The sequence below is a fragment of the Somniosus microcephalus genome, chromosome 9 (assembly GCF_052327205.1).
Source record: "Somniosus microcephalus isolate GS21.2 chromosome 9, FLI_Smic_1.0, whole genome shotgun sequence".
Classification (NCBI taxonomy): Eukaryota; Metazoa; Chordata; class Chondrichthyes; order Squaliformes; family Somniosidae; genus Somniosus; species Somniosus microcephalus.
In genome coordinates, this window is record NC_140995.1 from 225,224,293 (window position 1) to 225,247,448 (window position 23,156).

The 23,156-nt window shown below is 50.2% G+C and overlaps 1 protein-coding gene across 2 annotated transcripts in view; it reads left to right on the forward strand.

The window, feature by feature from the left end:
- Positions 1 to 23,156, forward strand: part of kif6 (kinesin family member 6) — a 705,324-nt gene that overhangs the window by 662,027 nt on the left and 20,141 nt on the right. For both annotated transcript variants that reach the window (XM_085997944.1, XM_085997945.1), the window contains exon 20: positions 20,665 to 20,754. In XM_085997944.1, coding sequence (XP_085854070.1) covers positions 20,665 to 20,754 — 90 coding nt within the window. The remainder of the gene's footprint in view (positions 1 to 20,664; positions 20,755 to 23,156) is intronic.

Genomic DNA, 23,156 nt, shown 5'->3' on the forward strand with positions numbered 1-23,156 from the left:
AATAGGATGTTGTGCAAAGCCTACTTTTTATCCTTCTGACGACATGTTTCTCAGTTGCTCTGTGGTTTTCTGTGAAACAAATACTGCCTCTGTAATTTACACGAGGCATTTATTTCTCTGAACCAAAATGATCTGGACCAATTAAGATTAAAAAAAATGTGGTCTAACACATCTCCCAGAATCATCTCCGGGTGCTTCACTTGCAGTGCGAGGAATTACTTTGCAGAGCAGTTACTCTTATTATGTAAGCAAAGGCTGCAGTTATTTTGTGCACAGTGAGATCCCACAAACAGCAATGAAGAAATAACTATTAAATATGTTTTGGTGGAGTGGGTTAAGAGAGGATACTGCATTGAATAGTCGATGTACCAGTTGGAGGCGTGAGGCTTCAGCAGCAACTGCTGGCCCTTCTGCAACCGAAACATGGTTGACACTGAATTTTGGATATTAGAGCGTGTGTTCACATAACCAACCTCAAGGTAGTTCCTTCGGGGACTTGTCATCTTAAGCATCAGTTTTCTTTCTCATCAGTTATTTTGACAGACTGCCTTTAGTGTAGGTGGATGGAGCTACACAGGACAGCTTACGACGTCCCAGCCTACATAAGCTCCAGACAATCAATGCTACACATCAGGCTTGCTCACCACCAATTGCTTAATTGAGTTTCTACATTCAGACAAGAGTGATGGAGATGATTCCACAACTTCGGGCTCTAAGTTATGAAGAAAGACTCACAGAACCAAACGTGTTTTCTTTGAAAAGAGAAGATGGTGAGGGGTCGTGCTCCTGGTTGTTTAATGATGTAGACTGTTTAACTTGAACTGCGAGTGTCGAACTGGAGGAGTCAAGGATAATATTAACAAACCTAAAGTGAGACTGACGATGTAGTTCTCATACAGCATAGTGGATATGTGGAAAAGGTTCCCAAAACCATTTCAATTAACTCCTTCAAAAATAACTTGGGTATTTCCAGAGTGCTCCGCCACTCGCCCAGAGGGCACCGCCACTCGCCCAGAGGGCACCGCCACTCGCCCAGAGGGCACCGCCACTCGCCCAGAGGGCTCCGCCACTCGCCCAGAGAGCTCCGCCACTCGCCCAGAGGGCACCGCCACTCGCCCAGAGGGCTCCGCCACTCGCCCAGAGGGCTCCGCCACTCGCCCAGAGAGCTCCGCCACACGCCCAGAGAGCTCCTCCATTAGCCCAGAGAGCTCCTCCACTCGCCCAGAGAGCTCCTCTATTAGCCCAGAGAGCTCCTCCACACACCCAGAGAGCTCCTCCATTAGCCCAGAGAGCTCCTCCACTCGCCCAGAGAGCTCCTCCACTAGCCCAGAGAGCTCCGCCACTCGCCCAGAGAGCTCCGCCACTCACCCAGAGTGCTCCGCCAATCACCCAGAGAGCTCCTCCATTAGCCCAGAGTGCTCCTCCACTCGCCCAGCGTGCTCTGCCAGTCGCCCATCTCGCTCACATTATCCGCCACTCGCCCAGCGTGCTCTGCCACTCGCCCATCTCACTCCCACAGTCTCCGCCACTCGCCCAGCGTGCTCTGCCAGTCGCCCATCTCGCTCCCACAGTCTCCGCCACTCGCCCAGCGTGCTCTGCCAGTCGCCCATCTCGTTCCCAGTCTCCACCACTCGCCCAGCGTGCTCTGCCAGTCGCCCATCTCGCTCTCGCAGTCTCCGCCACTCGCCCAGCGTGCTCTGCCAGTCGCCCATCTCGCTCCCACAGTCTCCGCCACTCGCCCAGTGTGCTCTGCCAGTCGCCCATCTCGTTCCCAGTCTCCGCCACTCGCCCAGCGTGCTCTGCCAGTCGCCCATCTCACTCCCACAGTCTCCGCCACTCGCCCAGCGTGCTCTGCCAGTCGCCCATCTCGCTCTCAGTCACCGCCACTCGCCCAGCGTGCTCTGCCAGTCGCCCATCTCGTTCCCAGTCTCTGCCACTCGCCCAGCGTGCTCTGCCAGTCGCCCATCCAGTTCCCAGTCTCTGCCACTCGCCCAGCGTGCTCTGCCAGTCACCCATCTCGCTCCCAGTCGCCGCCACTCGCCCGGCGTGCTCTGCCAGTCGCCCATCTCGTTCCCAGTCTCCGCCACTCGCCCAGCGTGTTCTGCCAGTCGCCCATCTCGCTCCCACAGTCTCCGCCACTCACCCAGCGTACTCTGCCAGTCGCCCATCTCGCTCCCACAGTCTCCGCCACTCGCCCAGCGTGCTCTACTCGTCGCCCATCTCGCTCCCACAGTCTCCGCCACTCGCCCAGCGTGCTCTACTCGTCGCCCAGCACGCTACTACAGTCTCCGTCATTCACCCAGTGCAAAAGTTAAAATCTACCCCTTTGTTCAAACATGTGTGAGCCAAATAGAGCACATCTATAAATGGTTCCCTTTTTCAGTAAAATTAATTAGTGGAGCAGTTGAAAAAGTCTAAATTTATAGTTGTTTCCTTGCCGCCAATAAGTTGTTCTGTCTGGAAAGCCTGTCATCATCTGTCGAATATTTGAAAACAAAGGGCTACTTAGTTTGGCAGAAAGGAGCATTTGTGATGTGATTTGTGGAAAAAAAAATAACCTATAAAGATTGGGAAGAGGAATTCTATTGCTGCAAGACAAGTTACAGACCTCCCTTGTGTCAGAGTTTAATGGAGCTTTATCAGAGACTAAACGGAGAGATAATGGTTGAAATCACATTGTGCAGCTTTAGTAATGAATGCACGAATTATACGTATGAAACTTCTTTGTCTGCCATTTTAGCAAAAGTGTTTCACCCATTTATTTTAAACAGGCTAAAGTTTTTCTTCAAATGGCAGACAAGAATTGCAGATGAATTAATTATTGATATCCCATGCAGGCGTGGACTGGCTCAGCTGTAAGAGCACGGGATTCTTCGGCATTCTTACGAAAAGGTGGGGGGGGAAGGCGGTGCCAGTAATGCAGCATTCACAGGGCCACAGGTCATTTCCCTTAGGGTCAATGCCCACTAGCCCCTTGCCACATCTGCAATTCAGTGGAGATGTTATATAAAAATTCTACCTTTTAAAATTTAATTTAATTCATCCTCCAAAGTGAGTCGTATTAAGGTTAACAAAAAACATGAGATTTTGATAGACGAGAGGGAGAAAATTAAAGATCATGTTTTATTGTGTTTAAAACAAAAAATAGAAAAAAGCTAGAAGCACTCAGGATTTCAGGTAGCATCTGTGGAGAGAGAAATAGACAAGGCGTTGTGATGTGGACTCTTCCTCAGAGCTGGAAGATATTGCCGATGAACAGCATTTAAAAAGGAACTGACCAAGGGGAAGGGGAAAGAAAAACAACACATCCACAAACACAGGAAAAGAAATAGAATGACCTGGAAAGTGCCTAAGTGGAGAACAGGAGATGGTTAGATGCAAATGGACTCTTTGGGTTGGATTTTAACACCCAAATAAGCGTTGGTTGGGGTCAGGTCAGAGGTTAAAATTTTTATAAACCTCAAACCCGACCCCAACTCGTCTCCAACCTGCCCACTTCTGGGTTTAATGGAGGCGGGACAAGGGACGGGCAGCCAACCTGCTCCCGGGAGGCGGGTTGGCAATTTAAATATTTTAATGAGGTTGGCAGCCTCTGATTTAACCTGTTTTGAAGGCTTAACAGAGGCCTGGGGAAACCCGGCAGCTGAAGGGAGGCGAGGACAGCTTGGTGGAGAAGGTAAGTGCCTTTACAGCACTGCTTGTGGGCCAGGAGGAGCAGGAGTGCCTCCCCCTCAGACCCCAAGCTCCCAACCATCAGAGCACCCCCCCCCGACCCCATATACAAAGACCCCCAGGGTCGGGGATCAGACCCCACTCCCCGGGTCGGGGATCGAACACCCCCACCCCAGGTTGTGAATTGGACCTACTTGGCCCTGCGGCCTGGTCCGGAGTGCTCGCCGCCTGACTGGATGCCAAGCCTGTCAATCCGGCCGGGGAACTTGCCAAGGACAAAGGACTCACGCTGTGGGTGGGTTTGCCATCAAAACACTGTGTTCCCGCCCACGTAACCCACCTCTGTTAATATCCAGGCTTTTCTTTGCTCTCTTGGCGTCGTGGCTCAATTACTGCTGCACGTTTTGTCAGGTGCTGCGGGTGGGCTGGGGGAGAACATGCCAGTGGTTACTGGAGTGGGTGGAAAAGTCCTGAAATGGCATTTTCACTTCACTTTAATATCACTTACCAGTAATTTTGCTGTCTGTGTTGACATAGTGAAGGACTGAAATTGCAGTCGTGGTTTGGGATTATTAGAGTGTTTTATTATTCTTGGAGCAAATCCAGGAAAATCAAACTAAAGACTCTTAGGACCTTTATCACTCCAGTTTAGATCTCCTGGCTGTGTTTATTTTCCCACCTGATTTCTAGTTCTTTGTAAGATGATGGTTGGGAATATGGCAACCTGTTTTCTGCACAACATAATCACACTGTTACAGATCTCTGTTTCAAACCTGGCAGTCTATTGGTGATGCTATTTCCTTTGCTCCACCATTGGCGGCCATGTCTTCAGCTGCCAAGGCCTGAAGCTCTGGAATTCCCTCCCTATACCTCTCTGACTCTCCTCCTTTAAGACGCTCCTTAAAACCCACATCACCTGTTCTAATATCTCCTTATGTAGCTCAGTGTCAAATTTTGTTTGGTAATGCCCCTTTGAAGCACCTTAGAAACATAGAAACATAGAAGATAGGAGCAGAAGTAGGCCATTCGGTCCTTCGAGCCTGCTCCGCCATTCAATGAGATCATGGCTGATCATCCAAATTCAGCACCCTGTCCCTGTCTTCTCCCCATATCCCTTGATCCCTTTAGTCTTAAGAAATATATCCAACTCCTTCTTGAATATATTTAATGAACTGGCCTCCACCGCCCTCTGTGACAGAGAATTCCACAGGTTCACCACTCTCTGGGTGAAGAAATTCCTCCTCATTTCAGTCCTAAATGGCTTACCCCTTATCCTTAGACTATGACCCCTGGTTCTGGACTCCCTGGCCATCGGAAACATCCTTCCTGCATCTAGTCTGTCCAGGCCTGACAGAATTTTATAGGTTTCGATGAGATCCCCTCTCAATCTTCTAAACTCCAGTGAGTATAAGCCCAATTGACACAATCTCTCCTCATACGTCATTCCTGCCATCCCAGGTATCAGCCTGGTGAATCTTCGCTGCACTCCTTCCATGGCAAGAACATCCTTCCTCAGATGAGGCGACCAAAACTGCACACAATACTCAAGGTGCGGTCTCACCAAGGCCCTGTACAACTGCAGCAAGACATCCTTGTTCCTGTACTCGAACCCTCTTGCTACGAAGGCCAACATACCATTTGCCTTCTTAACCGCCTGCTGCACCTGCATGCTTACCTTCAGCGACTGGTGCACAAGAACACCCGGGTCTCTTTGCACTTCCCCTTCTCCCAATCTATTGCCATTCAAATAATAATCTGCCTTCCTGTTTTTGCCACCAAAGTGGATAACCTCACATTTATCCACATTGTAGTGCATTTGCCATGTTTCTGCCCAATCACCCAACCTGTCCAAATCGTACTGGAGTTTCACGACATCCTCCTCACAGCATACCCTCCCACCCAGCTTTGTGTCGTCTGCAAATTTGGAGATATTACATCCAATTCCCTCGTCCAGATCATTAATGTATATTGTGAACAGCTGGGGTCCTAGGACCGATCCTTGCGGTACCCCACTAGTCACTGCCTGCCACTCGGAAAACGACCCGTTTATTTCAACTCTCTGCTTTCTATCCGCCAACCAGTTCTCTATCCAAGTCAATACCTTGCCCCCAATCCCATGTGCCTTAATTTTGCACGCTAATCTCTTATGCGGGACCTTATCGAAAGCCTTCTGAAAGTCCAAATACACCACATCCACTGGTTCTCCCTTATCTATTTTACCAGTTACATCCTCAAAAAATTCCTGTAGATTAGTCAAGCACGATTTACCTTTTGTAAATCCATGTTGACTTTGTCTGATCTTGTCGCTGTTTTCCAAGTGCTCTGCTATTACATCTTTTATAATGGACTCTAGCATTTTCCCCACTACCGATGTCAGGCTTACCGGTCTATAATTCCCCGCTTTTTCTCTACCACCTTTTTTGAATAGTGGGGTAACATCAGCTACCCTCCAATCCATGGGTACTGTTCCAGTGTCTATCAAGTTCTGGAAGATGACCAGCAATGCATCTACTATTTCTAGGGCCACTTCCTTAAGTACCCTAGGATGTAGATTATCAGGCCCTGGGGATTTATCGGCCTTCAGTCCCATCAATTTTCCTAACACCATTTCCCTGCAAATACTGATTTCTTTCAGTTCCACCCTTTCATCAGACCCTATGTTCCCCGGCATCTCTGGGAGGTTATTTGTGTCCTCCTTTGTGAAGACAGAACCAAAATATGTATTTAGTTGGTCTGCCATTTCTTTGTTCCCCATTATAAATTCCCCTGATTCTGACTGCAAGGGACCTACGCTTGACTTCACCAATCTTTTCCTCTTCACATATCTATAAAAGCTTTTACAGTCAGTTTTTATGTTACTCGCAAGCTTACTATCATATTCTATTTTCCCCTTCTTAATTAATCCCTTTGTCCTCTGTTGAATCCTAAACTGCTCCCAATCCTCAGTATTATTGCTTTTTCTGGCCAATTTATATGTCCTCTCCTTGGATCTTATGCTATCCCTAATTTCCCTTGTTAGCCATAGTTGAGTCACCTTTTTTGTTTTATTTTTATGCCAAACTGGGATGAACAAATTCTGTCGTTCAACCAATCGGTCTTTGAATGTTTGCCATTACCTATCCACCGTCAACCCTTTGAGTGACATTCTCCAATCAATCCTACCCAACTCGCTCCTCAGACCATCGTAGTTTCCTTTATTTAAATTGCGGACCCTTGTCCCTGAGTCAACTACTTCATTCTCCATGTTAATGAAGAATTCGATCATATTATGATCGCTCCGACCCAAGGGGCCTCGTACAACAAGATTGCTAATTAATCCTTTCTCGTTACATAATACCCAGTCTAAGATGGCCTGATCTCTTGTTGGTTCCTCGACATGTTGGTCCAGGAAACCATCCCGTAAACACTCCAGGAATTCCTCCTCCACAGTATTGTTACTAATTTGGTTAGCCCAATCTATATGTAGATAATCCCAACCAAATCATATTCGTTTACCTCTATTTGCACAGCCAATTCATCCACCTTATTACGAATGCTCCTCGCATTAAGACACAGTGGCCTAGAAATTGGGTCGGTAGCGCCGGCGCTGAGCACCTAAAGAGACCTAGAATTGGGGCGAAGCCCTATGTTGGGGCGGACGCTATTAAGATAGCGACAACTCAAATATTGACTATACATTTAGCGTCTGCGCTAAGTGTTTGCGCGCGCCCGTGAGCGCAAGCAGTTCATGACGTCATTTCAGTGTGCAACACCTTCTAGGATCGCCTGAGCGCATATTGGGTGGCGCCCGGTGCCTTAGCGCCCAGCGCTATTAGTGACAGTTCGAAGGAGGGCTAACAGGCCCTTCTCGGAGTGGGGGGGCGCTATTTAAAGGGGACAGCTTTAGTGCAGAATCTTCTGCCACTTGGCCTGCTCATTGCAATCGTTGCTAGAGAGAGTTGGCGAGCTAATGTGGAGCCGAGTTCTGGGAATTTAGCTTTACAGTACTTGGGTCCTTCAAAGCTGTCCGAAGCACTTACAGCACTACACCTAAAAGCCTTTTGATCAATTGGCATCGGAATGAGAGTTTGTTTGGAGGGCGACGGCCTCATCGCCCAACACTGTGAAGGGGCAGAGAGACGGCGGGAGAGAGGGCCGGAATTGGCCAGAAGGAGGAGGGGCAATGGAGGTCGGCCAATCCGACGGGAAGCTGCGAGGGCCTTTAGGCAGCAGGTGACAAGCCTTGATATGTTGGAGGAGCAGTGTTTGGGAAGGCTCCGATTCTGGACGGACATTGTTACTGATCTGTGCCACCTGTTTGGTCAGGATCTGCAGCCGCGTGAACGCTGCAGAACCTCTCTGTCCGTGATGGCTAAACTGACTGACGGCCTCCATTTTTATGCCAACGGATCCTTTCAGTCAGCCATTGGGGACATTGTGACTGTCGCTCAGGTTGCAGTCCACTGTTGCATCCGGCAAGTTACAGAAGCCCTTTATAGGCGAAGGCGTCAAATCATGACCTTCCCTTGGACCCTGCACAAGCAGGCGGAGGGCGCGCAGGGTGTCGCTTCTATTGCGGACTTCCCCATGGTGCAGGGGGCGAGTGACAGCACAGACGTGGCTTTGAGGGCGCCATGCCATCATCCTTAGGACTTCCGCAACCGCAAGGGGTTGCACTCCCTCAACGTGCAGCTGGTCTGTGACCACCGCCAAATCATCATGGCAGTCACCGCGCATTTCCCAGGGTGCAGCCACGATGCCTTTATCCTGCGGTTGACCTGAGTTTGTAACCTTTTTGAGGGGCTGCCTCGAAGATGAGGCTGGCTTACTGGGGACAAGGGCTATCCTCTCTGGCCATGGCTGATGACAACACTCCGTGTGGCCGACACCCCAGCAGAAGAGCTGATCAGCAGCGGCCATCAGGCGACCAGGCACAGTAAACAGCACACTTGGTGTTGTCAAAAAGCGTTTCCAATGTCTGGAACCTTCGGGGGGATCCCTGCAGTACTCGCCGCAGCAAGTGGGACACATCGTCGTCGTCTGCTGCATGCTCCACAACTTGGCGAATCGACGCACCCAGCCAATTCCAGCTGTCCCTCAACGACCAGCAGAGCAGGCGGAGGAGGAGGAGTATGAGGAGGAGGAGGAGGCGGAGGAGGAGGAGGAAGAGCAGGCGGAGGAGGAGTATGAGGAGGAGGAGGAGGAGGAGGAAGAGCAGGCGGAGGAGGAGTATGAGGAGGAGGAGGAGGAGGAGGAGCAGGCGGAGGAGGAGGAGGAGGAAGATGGAAGGGCTGCTGAAAGTGGAAGGCCCATACGTCAGAGGCTCATCTGGACTCGTGTCGAGACCCCTGTGGCGGAATGATGAGAGTCTTAACTCATGCGCACTTTGGATGTTTGAGGGCCTCCGAATGCCAGCATCACTGAAACTAGTCACATGCACCATGCCACATTGAAACTTCTGTTTATTGGCACAAAAGTCTTTCATTTCAGCTAAACAACGTAATGTCAACTGAAACCATAACTTTCAAAATAACTGTGAACTGTTCGGCAAAGCCGCAAAACTCAACAAACCTTCTGCAAATATAACAACAGGTGAGGGTGTCCTTGAATTTGGACAAACAAGCATCTCAGCACCTCCCTCTACAACTGGCCCCTTGAGGGAGAACGACTTCTCTTTCGCGCCCAGCCCCTTCCCTCCCTGCTGCTCCTACGTAATTGGACCCCAGTGGCGGCCTCAAGGCTGGGGGACGCCTGCTGACTGTCTGGAAGCGCAGAAGCCCCTGAGGGACAGCCTGGCCGACCTCTGGGCTTGGAGGGTGCGGACGCAGGATGCTTGATGTGACCATGGCTGGAAGCAGTGTGGCCTGCAGGTGGTGGCAGCTGCAATGCAGGCGTCCCAGCGCTGGCATGTGCAGTGGTCTCCTGCCGAGAGAGGACACCTGCACCATGGTCGGACAACACACTGGCTATCTGAGGGGAGCGGCTCGGCTCATCCGCCACAATCGCATGCTCCACTGATTGCTGGCCTTGTATGGGACTGGAAGGGCCCGGGGTGATCCTAACTGATGCAGAGAGGGTGGCTACAGTGAGAGATCGCGTTGCGTCAATCTGGCTGTGGAGGAGCCCAGCAAGTGACTGCATGGCAACAGTGAGGACCTGTGTGCCAGGTGCCAGTGCTTCGGAGAAGGCCTGGACAGTTCTTCCCATGGGTTCGGACAAGGCAGGAGCCGACCGCTCCACTGCCTCGGACAAGCCCTGCACAGACCTTTCCAGGGATTGTCCGAAGCCCTGAACAGTCCTTTCCATAGCCGACTCAAAGCCGTGGACAGTCCTCTCCATTGTTGGGCCGAAGCCCTGGATAGTCCTGTCCATTGTTGCCCCGAAGCCCTGGATAGACCTGTCCATTGTTGCCCCGAACACCTGCAGAGTCCTGTCCATTGTTGCCCCAAAGCCCTGGAGAGTCCTCTCCATTGTTGCCCCAAAGTCCAACATACTCTTAGCCAATGAATCTATTGACTCAGGCATCTTCTCGACTGCAGCCATCAGCTCCGTATGTCTGACCCGGGCCTGTTTGCTCATCTCAGCCAGGCGACGCACCTCATCTGCACTCTGTGCAGCAGTCATCACGACCTGCGTTGCCCTGCGGGGAGACGGTGGCCGAACTTGCCTATCCCCCGTGCGTTGCTGCATGCCGCTTGGTCCGGCAACTGGTTCATCCTCAGAGCCCCCCCCCCCTCTCCTCCAGGGAACTACTATCCCCAGTCTGTAGATGTGTCAGCTCCCCGGATTCTGCAATGGCTGGTCCGGATTCCTCCTGGTCCTCGCCTCCGGTGGCACTGGCACTGGCAGCTTCAGCGCGTTGAGCCCGAGTTGGTGCTGCTTCATCTGAAAGTGGGAGGTGGAAGAGTGGCTTTAGCAAAAGGACAGGTTTGCTGAAAGGCATGCCAGATTGTGGCAAGGCTCTGACATGGCTGCACACTGAGGATGCATGCTGGCGGGGGGACCAAGTGGAAGGCAACAGGTGAAAAAGGTGAGAGTCTTACCCTCGCTGTCGGTAATGGGGTCTGCAGATGCAGTGGTCACAGGACCAGACAGACGTCCTCCAAGTATCTGGTGCACTCTCTCCTCCAGATCCGTCAGAGTGACCACTTGTGGAGGTCCGCCACCGGTTCGACGCTGCTCCTTCTGGATCATCGCCAGCTTGGACTGCAGGGGAAAGAAGGGGAAGTTCTGTAACATGATGCCTTGAGAGATCATCGCATGCCCCCCATGGTGCAAGAGCCCTTACATGATGCCTTGAGAGATCATCGCATGCCCCCCATGGTGCAAGAGCCCTTACATGAGGCCTTGAGACATCTGTCCATGTGTGTGCCCAGAAAGGGCCATGGGTGCATGCTGACAGATGGCCATTGGGGCATCATTGCAGCAGGGTGCCCGAAGTCAGCTGCAGATGGAGGGAATCAGAAGTTTGCTGAACCATCACTCACCCTAACGATCCGTGTGAGGTCGTTGAATTTCTTCCTGCACTGAACAGGGGTCCTGGTCGCCATGCTGCTGGAGTTGACCCTCACAGCAACCTCCCTCCAAGATCGTCGGTAAGCCTTCTGATTCGGCCTCTTGCCATTATCCGGATACAGGACCTCTCGACGGCGTTCAACTGCAGCCACCAAGTGGTCCAGAGCCTCAGTGCTGAAGCGCTCTGCTCTCTGTCTAACCTTCTCCATGCTGAACAAGTTTGTACCTCCAGACAAGGGCGAGTGCCGAATCTGAGGCCTACAGGGCGTTGGGTGTTGAAGCTCAAGCTGACTGACCCACCCCTTTAAGAGCCGGCCGCCGCCTGGAGGTCTCGTGGTTTCCCGTAATTGAGATCACCTGCGCTGCGCCTGTCCGCGTCGATATTGAGTAGCGCCTGAACTTTTGCGCCTTAAGAGCACCGTGCAACGGCTGAATTAGCGCCTCAATCCCCTTTGGGGGCGATGCAACCCAATATCTCGCCAGGCAGCGATAAATTTCATCTGGCTATAAACTTAGCGCTCCGCCAGTTCTAAGCGAGGTTATACCCAATTTCTAGGCCAAAGCCTTCAGGCTTGTTTTTTTAACGCTCTTAGACCTATTAGAATTATTATTTACTGTGGCCACGTTTGATTTAAACCATTGATTTCTCTGACTGCCACTTTTGTTTTTCTCCTTCCTATCTTTTGCTTCTATCCTTGTTTCCCTTTCCTCTGTCTCCCTGCTCAGGTTCCCAACCCCCTGCCATTTTAGTTTAAACCCTCCCCCAGAGCACTAGCAAACACTCCCCCTAGGACATCGGTTCCAGCCCTGCCCAGGTGCAAACCGTCCGGTTTGAACTGGTCCCACCTCCCCCAGAACTGGTTCCAATGTCCCAGGAACTTGAATCCCTCCCCCTTGCACCATTCCTCTAGCCACGTATTCATCTGAAGTATCCTTCTATTTCTACTCTGGCTAGCACGTGGCACTGGTAGCAATCCTGAGATTACTACCTTTGAGGTCCTATTTTTAATTTACCTCCTAACTCCCTATATTCCGCTTTTAGGACCTCATCCCGCTTTTTACCTATATCGTTGGTGCCTATATGCACCACGACAACTGGCTGTTCACCCTCCCCTTCCAAGATGTTCTGCAGCCGCTCTGAGACATCCTTGACCCTTGCACCAGGGAGGCAACACACTATCCTGGAGTCTCGTTTGCGGCCGCAGAAACGCCTATCTATTCCCCTTACAATAGAATCCCCTAATACTATAGCTCTACCCCTCTTTTTCCTCCCGCCCTGTGCAGCAGAGTCATCCCTGGTGCCAGGAAGTTGGCTGCTGCTGCTTTCCTCTGATAAGCCATCCCCCCCCAACAGCACTCAAAGCTGTATATCCGTTTGAGAGGGGGATGTCCACAGGGGACCCCTGCACTACCTGCGCCAAGTACTCTGCCTGTTGGTCACCCATTCCCTTTCTTCCTGTCCAACCTCTACCTGCGGTGTGTCCAACTCCGTAAACGTGCTATTCATGACGTCCTGAGCATCGCGAACGCTCCAGTATGCATCCAATCGCAGCTCCAGCGCTGCAATGCGGTCTGTCAGTAGCTGCAGCTGGATGCACTTCCTGCACATGTAGTCCCTGAGTTCGCACATATCGCAGGAGGAGCATACCACATGGCCAGGCTGTTCTGCCATGACTTACCCTTTAATTAATTGAATTTGAATTAAATCAATCAATCCCACTAATTACACTACAGTTAAATGGTTTACCAACAGTCCCCACTACACCTGAGAGACCTTAGTAACTATAAACCAGAGTTAAAGTTTAAAAAAGAGAGAAATACTCACCAACCAATCACTTACCTGCTTCCTGGTGACGTCACACTTTGATTACTTTTTACCTCTCTCCCCCGTTGCTGAATTGGTCAGGCTTCGTTCGCTGCCGCCGCTTTTAAACTGCCACCGCGCTCCTCAATCCACTCCCAGGTCCGTTCCAGCCGCTCTGGTCGGGCTTCGTTCGCTGCCGCCGCTTTTAAACTGCCGCCGCGCTCCTCAATCCACTCCCAGGTCCGCTCCAGCCGCTCTGGTCAGGCTTCGTTTGCTGCCGCCGCTTTTAAACTGCCGCCGCGCTCCTCAATCCACTCCCAGGTCCGCTCCAGCCGCTCTGGTCGGGCCTCGTTCGCTGCCGCCGCTTTTACACTGCCGCCGTGCTCCTCAATCCACTCCCAGGTCCGCTCCAGCCGCTCTGGTCAGGCTTCGTTCGCTGCCGCCGCTTTTAAACTGCCGCCGCGCTCCTCAATCCACTCCCAGGTCCGCTCCAGCCGCTCTGGTCAGGCTTCGTTCACTGCCGCCGCTTTTAAACTGCCGCCGCGCTCCTCAATCCACTCCCAGGTCCGCTCCAGCCGCTCTGGTCAGGCTTCGTTCACTGCCGCCGCTTTTAAACTGCCGCCGCGCTCCTCAATCCACTCCCAGGTCCGCTCCAGCCGCTCTGGTCAGGCTTCGTTCACTGCCGCCGCTTTTAAACTGCCGCCGCGCTCCTCAATCCACTCCCAGGTCCGCTCCAGCCGCTCTGGTCGGGCCTCGTTCGCTGCCGCCGCTTTTAAACTGCCGCCGCGCTCCTCAATCCACTCCCAGGTCCGCTCCAGCCGCTCTGGTCGGGCCTCGTTCGCTGCCGCCGCTTTTAAACTGCTGCCGCGCTCCTCAATCCACTCCCAGGTCCACTCCAGCCGCTCTGGTCAGGCATCGTTCGCTGCCGCCGCTTTTACACTGCCGCCGCGCTCCTCAATCCACTCCCAGGTCTGCTCCAGCCGCTCTGGTCGGGCCTCGTTCGCTGCCGCCACTTAAACTGCCGCCGCGCTCCTCAATCCACTCCCAGGTCCGCCCCAGCCGCTCTGGTCGGGCCTCATTCACTGCCGCTGCTTTTAAACTGCCGCCGCGCTCCTCAATCCACTTGTAATGTTTTACTACGTTAAAGGCACTATATAAATGCAAGTTGTTGTTATCGTTGCTATGGACGTCAGATACACTAAACCAGGGATGCTCAACCATTTTGCACCTGAGGCCCCCCTTCCATGTTATAAAAAATCCCTGTAACACTGCACAAGTATTTTTTTCTATATAAAATTAGTTATACAATTAAGCATATATATTTATTATTATTTTGGTTTTACTTATTTAATTGTCATGAAGTTGAGATTGTCACTGAGGTTGGTAGAGTTAGACTGAAGTTAATGGACTGTCGGAGTGGCGCAGGGTGGACCAGCAGTGGGGTCGGGAGGACCACACTGCAGCCTATGAAACCCAGGCAGAGAGGACCTGCGGGAAGGAGGGAGGAGGACAGTAGGAGTATGTTTGTGTGTGTGTGCTAGGCCGATGTAGCAGAGCCTGGTCTCCAATCGTCTTGGATCCCCCTGCCATTGGACCAAGACCTTGCTCCGTCAAGCCCGTGTGGTAGCTGGTGTGCAACGGCCACCTCACGTTAAAAGAATTCACGCACAGGCATCTTCCACCCTTTAAAATGAAGTTCAGGACCTGGAAAGTCAGGACCCTCATGGACAACCCCAACAGCGACAGAGACTGTAGGTCCCGCATTGGACTCATCAGTCACCTGAGAACTCATTTTTAGTGTGGAAGCATGTCATCCTCGGTTCCGAGGGACTGCCTAAGAAGAAGAAGAATGGACTGTCACTGAGGTTGGTGGACTGTCGCTGAGGTTGGTCCAGTTATACTGACGTTAATGGGCTGTCACTGAGATTAGTTATATGCAGCGCCCGTTATATTCAGTTCCGTTGACTGCAGTGGGACTGAATATCCACTGTGTATAACGGGCGGCCGGTCCAATACCGCCCATTTTGCGCCACCGCCCGGGATGAATTTCTAGGTCAAGGTGTCAGCTCTGGCTCAGTGGGTGGCACTCTCACCTCTGAGTCAGAAGGTTGTGGGTTCAAGTCCCACTCCAGAGACTTGAGCACATAATCCAGGCTGACACTCCAGTGCAGTACTGAAGTGGGAGATGACGTCTTTCGAATGAGACGTTAAACCAAGGTCCCATCTGCCCTCTCAGGTGGACGTAAAAGATTCCATGATGCTATTATGAAGAAGAGCAAGGGAGTTCTCCCCGGTGTCCTGGACAATATTTATCCCTCAACCAACATCACTAAAACATGGCAATTTATCACATTGCTGTTTGTGGGATCTTGCTACGTGCAAATTGGCTGCCGTGTTTCCTGCATTACAGCAGTGACTACACTTCAAAAGTACTTCATTGGCTATAAAGCGCTTTGGGACGTCATATGATTGTGAATACTATATAAATACAAGTCTTTCTTGCACACGGCTGGCCTCACTGAAAGTTCAGCACCTGCTGCTGCATAAAGAGATGGAGAGTGTGCTAGTACTGACATCTAGTGGATGTTTTATTGCTTGCATCAGACTGATATGCAATGCAACCAATACTATTGCCGATATTAGCAGAAGGTTGCCATTACTGTCTGTTATCTTACCAGAGTTCTGTAAAATAGCGGCTGCATTAAGTCTTTGTCCATCAATAATAGTTTCTAAGTTCCTGATGTGTTTGTTAGACCCCAGTTGTGACCCCAGCTGGAACAAGCAAGTTATATGGATATCAGGTGATAAGAGGATGAGGTTAGTGGCAATGTCCCCATGGTCAAACGACCTGTTGCCACAGTGTCTCGGCTCATGGATAAAGAATGGGCACTTGGGTGAGGTACCAGGCAGCTGAACAACTTTGCTGCGCAGGTCAGCACCCTTAGGAGAGGAGGGGAGCAAACAGAAAATGAGCTTTTAAATTATGATTGTAAACAATAGCAACAGAGATGTCTGTTGAACTACCTGATATTAGTTATATATGTGGAAACGTAGTGAGAGGAATATCATTGCTCAGTCTGCCACACTTGAAATATCACCTTAGCTATCTGCTTGGCTTCCTTTTCACACATCATTGCTTAAGACAAACACCTTGCCCTTTAATATATGTCAGCTGTCACTCTTACCTTCAGTGACCACAATAATTTTGTATTTTCTCTACTCTAGGTTGTATTTCCATTCATACAGTGAAATACCCTCAAAGGGCAATAGAAACATTTCTCATTTCTTTTATATGCATTGGAGTATTATTCATTTATGTATCTATCTATGTATCTGGCTATTTATATATGTGAAAGGAATAATGCAAGACATGCAGAATAGATTTGGAGACAGAGCAGAAATTTACAGATGGAGGGAAAGAAAAATAGCGAGGAAAGCAAGAGATGTACAGAGAATATTACTCCTCCTCAAAATTGGAGACACAGGTAATCCATTTACAAAGCTGGGTGGGAATGTAAGTTGTGAGGAGGATGCAAGGAGGCTTCAAGGGGATATAGACAGGCTAAGTGAGTGGGCAAGAACATGACAAATGGAATATAATGTGGAGAAATGTGAAGTTATCCACTTTGTTAGGAAAAATAGAAAAGCAGAGTATTTTTTTAAATGGTGAGAGATTGGGAAATGTTGGTGTTCAGGGGGACCTGGGTGTCCTTGTACATGAATCACTGAGAGTTAACATACAGGTACAGCAAGCAATTAGGAAAGCAAATGGTATGTTCATTTAAAGAGGATTTGAGTATAAGAGTAAAGACGTCTTACTGCAATTATATAGGGCCCTGGTGAGACCACACCTGGAGTATCGTGTACAGTTTTGTTCTCCTTACCTAAGGAAGGATATACTTGCCATAGACGGAGTGCAACAAAGGTTCACCAGACTGGTTCCTGGGATGGGGGGATTTTCCTATGAGGAGTGATTGAGTAGACTAGGCCTATATTCTCTAGAGTTTAGAAGAATGAGAGGTGATCTCATTGAAACATACAAAATTCTTACAGGGCTTGACAGGGTAGATGCAGGGAGGATGTTTCCCCTGGCTGGGGAGTCTAGAACCAGGGGTCACAGTCTCAGAATAAGGGGACAGTCATTTAGGACTGAGATGAGGAGAAATTTCTTCACTCAGGGTGATGAATCTTTGGAATTCTCTACCCCAGAGGGCTGTGGAGGCTCAGTTGTTGAGTATATTTAAGAGAGATCGATAGATTTTTGAATATTATGGGAATCAAGGGATATGGGGATAGTGCAGGAAAGTGGAGATGAGGTAGAAGATCAGCCATGATCTTATTGAATGGCGGAGCAGGCGCGATGGGCCAAATGGCCGACTCCCGCTCCTATTTCTTATGTTCTTATGTAATCCAGAGAATTGCAGGTCAGATTGTCTCACTGCTGTTGTTAGTAAACAATTGAGTTTGGATTTTCCTTCCGTATATCGCCCGATTTCAATTGGTACAGAGGTACCACATGTAAATTCCAGTGGGTAGATATGGCCTCTTTCTCCACGTTATTGTTTCTGCATTTCCGCCCCATAATCCCCCAGGAAGCTAAGCCACTACAAAGGCGGGGTAATCAGGCAGAGGTGGGAGAGGACAGTGGAGATTGTCACTGAAACTTTGTTTGGAACCTGCTAGTCAGTTCAAGCCTGGTACCAACTAAGGATTACTTGGCTAGGACAGTTTATTACCAAGGTTCTAGTGACTTCTTTAGTATTTCTGCATGTTTTGGAGAAGCTGTGGATTTCCCTTTAGAAATACTCTGTTGTGAGGAAGAGGATGATGAAGCTATGGAGGAGGAGAGGATAGAAGCCAGGAGAGCAGAGCACCATAGATGCTGTCAGTCCCCTATCCGTAGGGGCCCGTGTCACTGGGTATACGGGTAGCACTCTGCCTGATTACGCTGATTACCACAGATTTGCAGCTTGTTTCTACCAGTGGCACAGCCTTGTTAATGGAAATTAAAATGACAACAGCTGTTTAATTTTTTGCTGCTGGATCATCCCAGGCAGCCTTGGGTCACCCCAGTCTCAATGAATTGGCAGTGCACCATTGCATTAAAGAGGTCACAGATGTCCTGTTCTGGTGGGCATTTTAGTTTATATCCTTCCCCATGGTCCCAGAAAAGCACAGAGTGTTGCTACTTGGCCCTAAACAGACAATACAACATAGCTGATTACCTGACCATGGTAAAGGATAACAAACTGAGAAGAACCTTGACAAGGTACAGACTTAGCGAACATAGCCTAGCGATCGAAAAAGGCAGACACAGGCAGACCAGGCTGCCAAGAGAAGACAGGATATGCTCTCACTGCAGTCAGGGAGTAGTTGAGACAGAGATGCACTTCCTCACAGCCTGTGGAAAATATCAGGGCATCAGAGAGAATTTCGATCAAAAATTCTCACAAATATGCCCTGAATTCAGAAATCTGACTGACAACCAAAAACTCCCATTCCTACTGGGGGAGGAGAGAAGCTGTGTAACACTGGCGGCACACTATGTTACAGCTTGCCATGAACAGAGGGACAACCAGTAAACTAAGACAAGAGTATATATAAACAAGGCGAAAATATATTTATAAACTCAGGGATATACCTGTTTATACACTGTATGAATGGAACCGCGTTTATGTGTTCAACCATAAATGTATTTTGATGCTTTGGCAACATAAGATGTACCTTATCATGCCAATAAAGCGATTTGTATTGTATTGTATTGTATTGTGTGCAATCAACTTTCATCAAGTGGGAGGATTACCCCAAGTCCAGGATGCCATTGATAGAACCCATGTGGCCTCAAAGGCTCCATGTGATCACTTTCTCAATTACTTCTTGTATGTGATGCCAATCACCTAATTCAGCGTGTAAATACATGTTACCCTGGAAATTTGAGACTTTGTTCTACACCATTTTATCCAGATGGTTACTTCGAGACCGGGTACAACCCCTGCAGCCATTCCAGCATCCAAGGTCAGCTGCAGATAATGGATACAGTGAAATACTGGCAGCTACACGCACCACCATTAAGCAGACAATGGATTTTGAAGACCTATTTTGAGTGCCTGGATACGCCCAGGGGGAGCCCCGCAGAATGATAGTGGCCTGCTGCACACCGCATCATTTTTCAATTCTAAAAGGATTGGAGCTTCAAATCTCTAGATGGTGACGAGGAAGAAGTACAAGGCTCCTCCACCTCTGGCACATGAAGAGGTTGCCCAGGAGGCAGAGTAATTGGCCAGCAGCATGTGAGATAAGGCACCAAATCACGGCCAGCTGCTTCCACTAGAAATTAGGCAGACCATTGCCAGACGCCATCATTCTGTAGATTACTCCATGCAATTACCTGCCATCATTCACACAACTAAAAAATAAAATCATAGAGCCTCTCAGGAAAAGGACCTTTCCAACCATGATCATCAAATAAAAAGAGAGCAGGAGGCTGCAATATAAATAATGCACAGGCATACCAATTTACAGAGAATTTCTACATTTACTCATTTTTACATCATTATTTCTTATGACTTATTTATTCATTCACGGGATGTAGACGTCGCTGGCAAAGCCAGCATTTATTGCCCTTCCCTAATTGCCCTCGAGAAGGTAGTGAGCCACCTTCTTGAATACAACTGAGTGGCTTGCTAGGCCATTTCAGAGGACAGTTAAGAGTAAACCACATTGCTGTGGGTCTGGAGTCACATATAGGCCAGACCAGGCAAGGACAGCAGATTTCCTTCCCTAATGGATATTAGTAAACCAGGTGGGATTTTACAACAATCTGGTAGTTTCATGGTCACCATTACTGATGCTACAGCCATTCTGTGATGAGAACGCTTTCAGGTGTAGGCTAACAGCATTCACCTCTCATTTGAGCCTCTCGCGACCACTCCTAGTCTCAGGCACTGGGAGAATGCACAGTAGTTTGCTGGGAAAGAAGAAGGATGTTCTGTGAATATTAACTGTCACATTCTTTTAAAATTAAATTAGATCGCTGCTTGAAAAAGAGGCATGTTAAAGGGTATTGAGGACAGTGGGATTAGACTAGATGGCTTATGTGCAGCAAAACACTGGTACAGAATTGTTGGGCTCATGGCCCGTTTCTGTGCTGTAATATTCTTTGAAGTGTAACAGGCACCGACCCCTGAAAAAAATCTAGCACAGAGGCCTAAGGAGTCCAGTGCACCCCAGTGAGGGAGGAGAGCTCAAAAGGCCCTGGGAGCCTGTGCCCAAGCTATATGCTAGGTTCATTAAACCTCTCCCCCACACGTCAACGCGAATTAGACTATACTCTGGCTAAAGCACCTAGGTAGCACTCGGATCATACGGCACTAATTTGGAATGGGCGCTGAAGAAGATGCATCCCATCCTCATCCTGGATAATTACCTGGCTCACTTCACTTCACTTGCTGCTGGTGCCCAACATTATGGTCCTGACACACTCAGCCCGTCGTGGAAGATTCACCCAAAGCGTCACAGAATTATGCAAATATGCTGACCCTGCTTTGTGCTGTGAGGTTAACCCACCTCTGGACAGATTTAATACAGGGATACCTAAGTTTCATTAGCAATGCATGTTTGAGGATTGGTGCGGTTTGGGTGTGGTAATCACCGGTATATTAACTGTTCCTCTGGCTCTTTCTCCCGATTTACAGCAGTGTTGAAGCAAGTAGCGGTTATATGAGTGGAGACTCCGCTGCACGAAACAGTACCAGGACCTTCAAACATTCTTCATCTGATCTCAGGTAAAATCTTTATTTATACTGTAGGAATGTCTAGTTCCTATCCAAAGACTGAGGTCCACTCAGGCGCTCAAACAAAACGAAGTTTAATGGAAACTAACAGGTTTAAACAAGTAACTGCAGGAGAACATCGAGTGTAGGTCTATTCAGTTCGGAGGCTCCACGAGGACTGCTGGCCGGTCCCGTGGTTGACGTCATGACGTCATCACGTTCTTCCCGCCAGTGGGGGATCACGTGATGTACGGCGTGACGTCATCGTGTTTACCCGCGCTGTTAAAGTAATCACGCTCTGTACAAGTAAACAGTATAAATAAAGATACAGATTCAGGCTGTAGCTAATATGTTGTTAAAGGGAATTATATACAAACGATCTGAGTCCTTTAGTGGCTCCGCCACATGCGCCCCCCCAGAATTGTCTTTAACAGCAAAAGTGAGACAGCGAGGAGGCCTGACAAGCCTGTCCGAGCGACTTCTGTAACCCTGAAGTGGAAGCTGATGGACGGTGGTCGAGCTGGCGGGCGGTTGTGGTGGATCTGGCACGGCGACTGTGGGCGGTCGGCCCCGTTTTGGCGGTTGAGCGATTTCGACTGGGCGGTCCAGGTCTAAGTGTGCCGGCTTCAGCCGGTCAACCGATATGTGGTCCAGTTTACCTCCAATATCGACTGAAAAGGTTTTGTCTCCCGGCTCTATGACACGGAAGGGACAAGTGTAAGGAGGCTTGAGCGGGTCCCGGTGAGCGTCGTGGCGGATAAACACGTACTCGACGCTTTTCAGCTCAGTTGGAACATGGGAGCTCTGTAAACCGTGATGCGACGTAGGCACTGGAGCGAAACATCTGGCCGCCTCCTGGTGGCTGACGAGTTGCTGGGATGTGGACCATGGCTCTGTTGGAGCCGGGAGGAAATCCCCTGGTACTCGTAGTGGCTGGCCATATACAAGCTCTGCCGAGGACGATTGCAAATCTTCTTTGGGCACCGTACGAAGACCCAAAAGGACCCAGGGAAGTCTGTCCACCCATCCCGCTACTTGAAGACTGGCCCGCAGAGCGGCTTTGAGCGACCTGTGGAATCGCTCGCACAGGCTGTTCGCCTGTGGATGATAGGCGGTGGTGCGATGTAGTTTGGTGCCGAGCCCCTGAGCCACAGCTCAGAGGAAAACTGCGGTCCACAATCGGAAGAGATGTCCGCCGGCACCCCGAAACGAGCAACCCAAGAGGAGATGAAAGCTCTGGCCACGTCTGCCGAAGTGGTGGAAACCAAAGGAACTGCCTCTGGCCATCTAGTGGTGCAGTCTACCATTGTGAGGATGTGTGTAAAACCTTGAGAAGGTGGAAGCGGCCCCACGAGGTCCACATTCGACGCTCCGGAACAGCGAAAGTGGCCAATGGAGCTTTTACATGATGCTGTACCTTGGCCTTTTGGCAGACCACGCAGGTGTTGGCCCAGTCGCGGACATCCAGGTGCATACCCCTCCAGACGAATTTTGACGACATCAGCCTTTGTGAGGCCTTCATGCCAGGGTGTGACAACCCGTGTATGGCGTCGAACACTTTTCGGCGCCAGGTGACTGGAACGATAGGGCGGGGAGCTCCCATGGAGACGTCGCAAAGTAGCGTGGTGCCTGCGGCATGGAATTTGATGTCGGCCGCTTGGAAGCTAGAGGGGCTGGTCCTGTATGCTTGGACCTCTGGGTCTGAGGCTTGATCCGCAGCCATGAGGGCATAGTCGATTCCGAGTTGGACTGCATGCACAGTCGCGCGGGAGAGGCAATCCGCCACCAGGTTGTCTTTGCCGGACAAATGCTGAATGTCCGTGGTGAATTCTGAAATGAACGTCAGGTGACGTTGTTGCTGAGCTGACCACGGTTCGGCGGTCTTGGCCATAGCGTACGTTAGTGGCTTGTGGTCCACATAAGCCGTGAACGGACGTCCCTCTAGTAAGAACCGGAAATGGCGGATGGCTAGAAAAAGGGCCAGCAACTCCCGGTCGAAAGTGCTGTACTTTCTTTCGTTTCGCCGTAGTTGACGGCTGAAAAACGCCAGCGGTTGCCACGTCCCATTCACCCACTATTCCTGCACTGCGCCGATTGCGTAGCCCGACACGTCGGTGGTAAGGGCAATGGTGGCACCTGGAAGCGGGTGCGCCAGCATGGTTGCGTTGGCCAAGGCGCCTTTGGTGTCGACGAACGCCCGGTCCATCTCGGCCGTCCAGCTGATCGGATCCTTATCGGACTTGGCCTTGAGGGCCTCGTACAAGGGCTGCATAAGCCGAGCCGCCTTAGGGACGAACCGGTGATAAAAATTGACCATCCCGAGGAACTCCTGTAGGGCCTTGATGGTCTGCGGGTGCGGGAAAGATGTAACCGCCTCGACCTTCGACTGTAAGGGAATTGCGCCGTCTGATGTG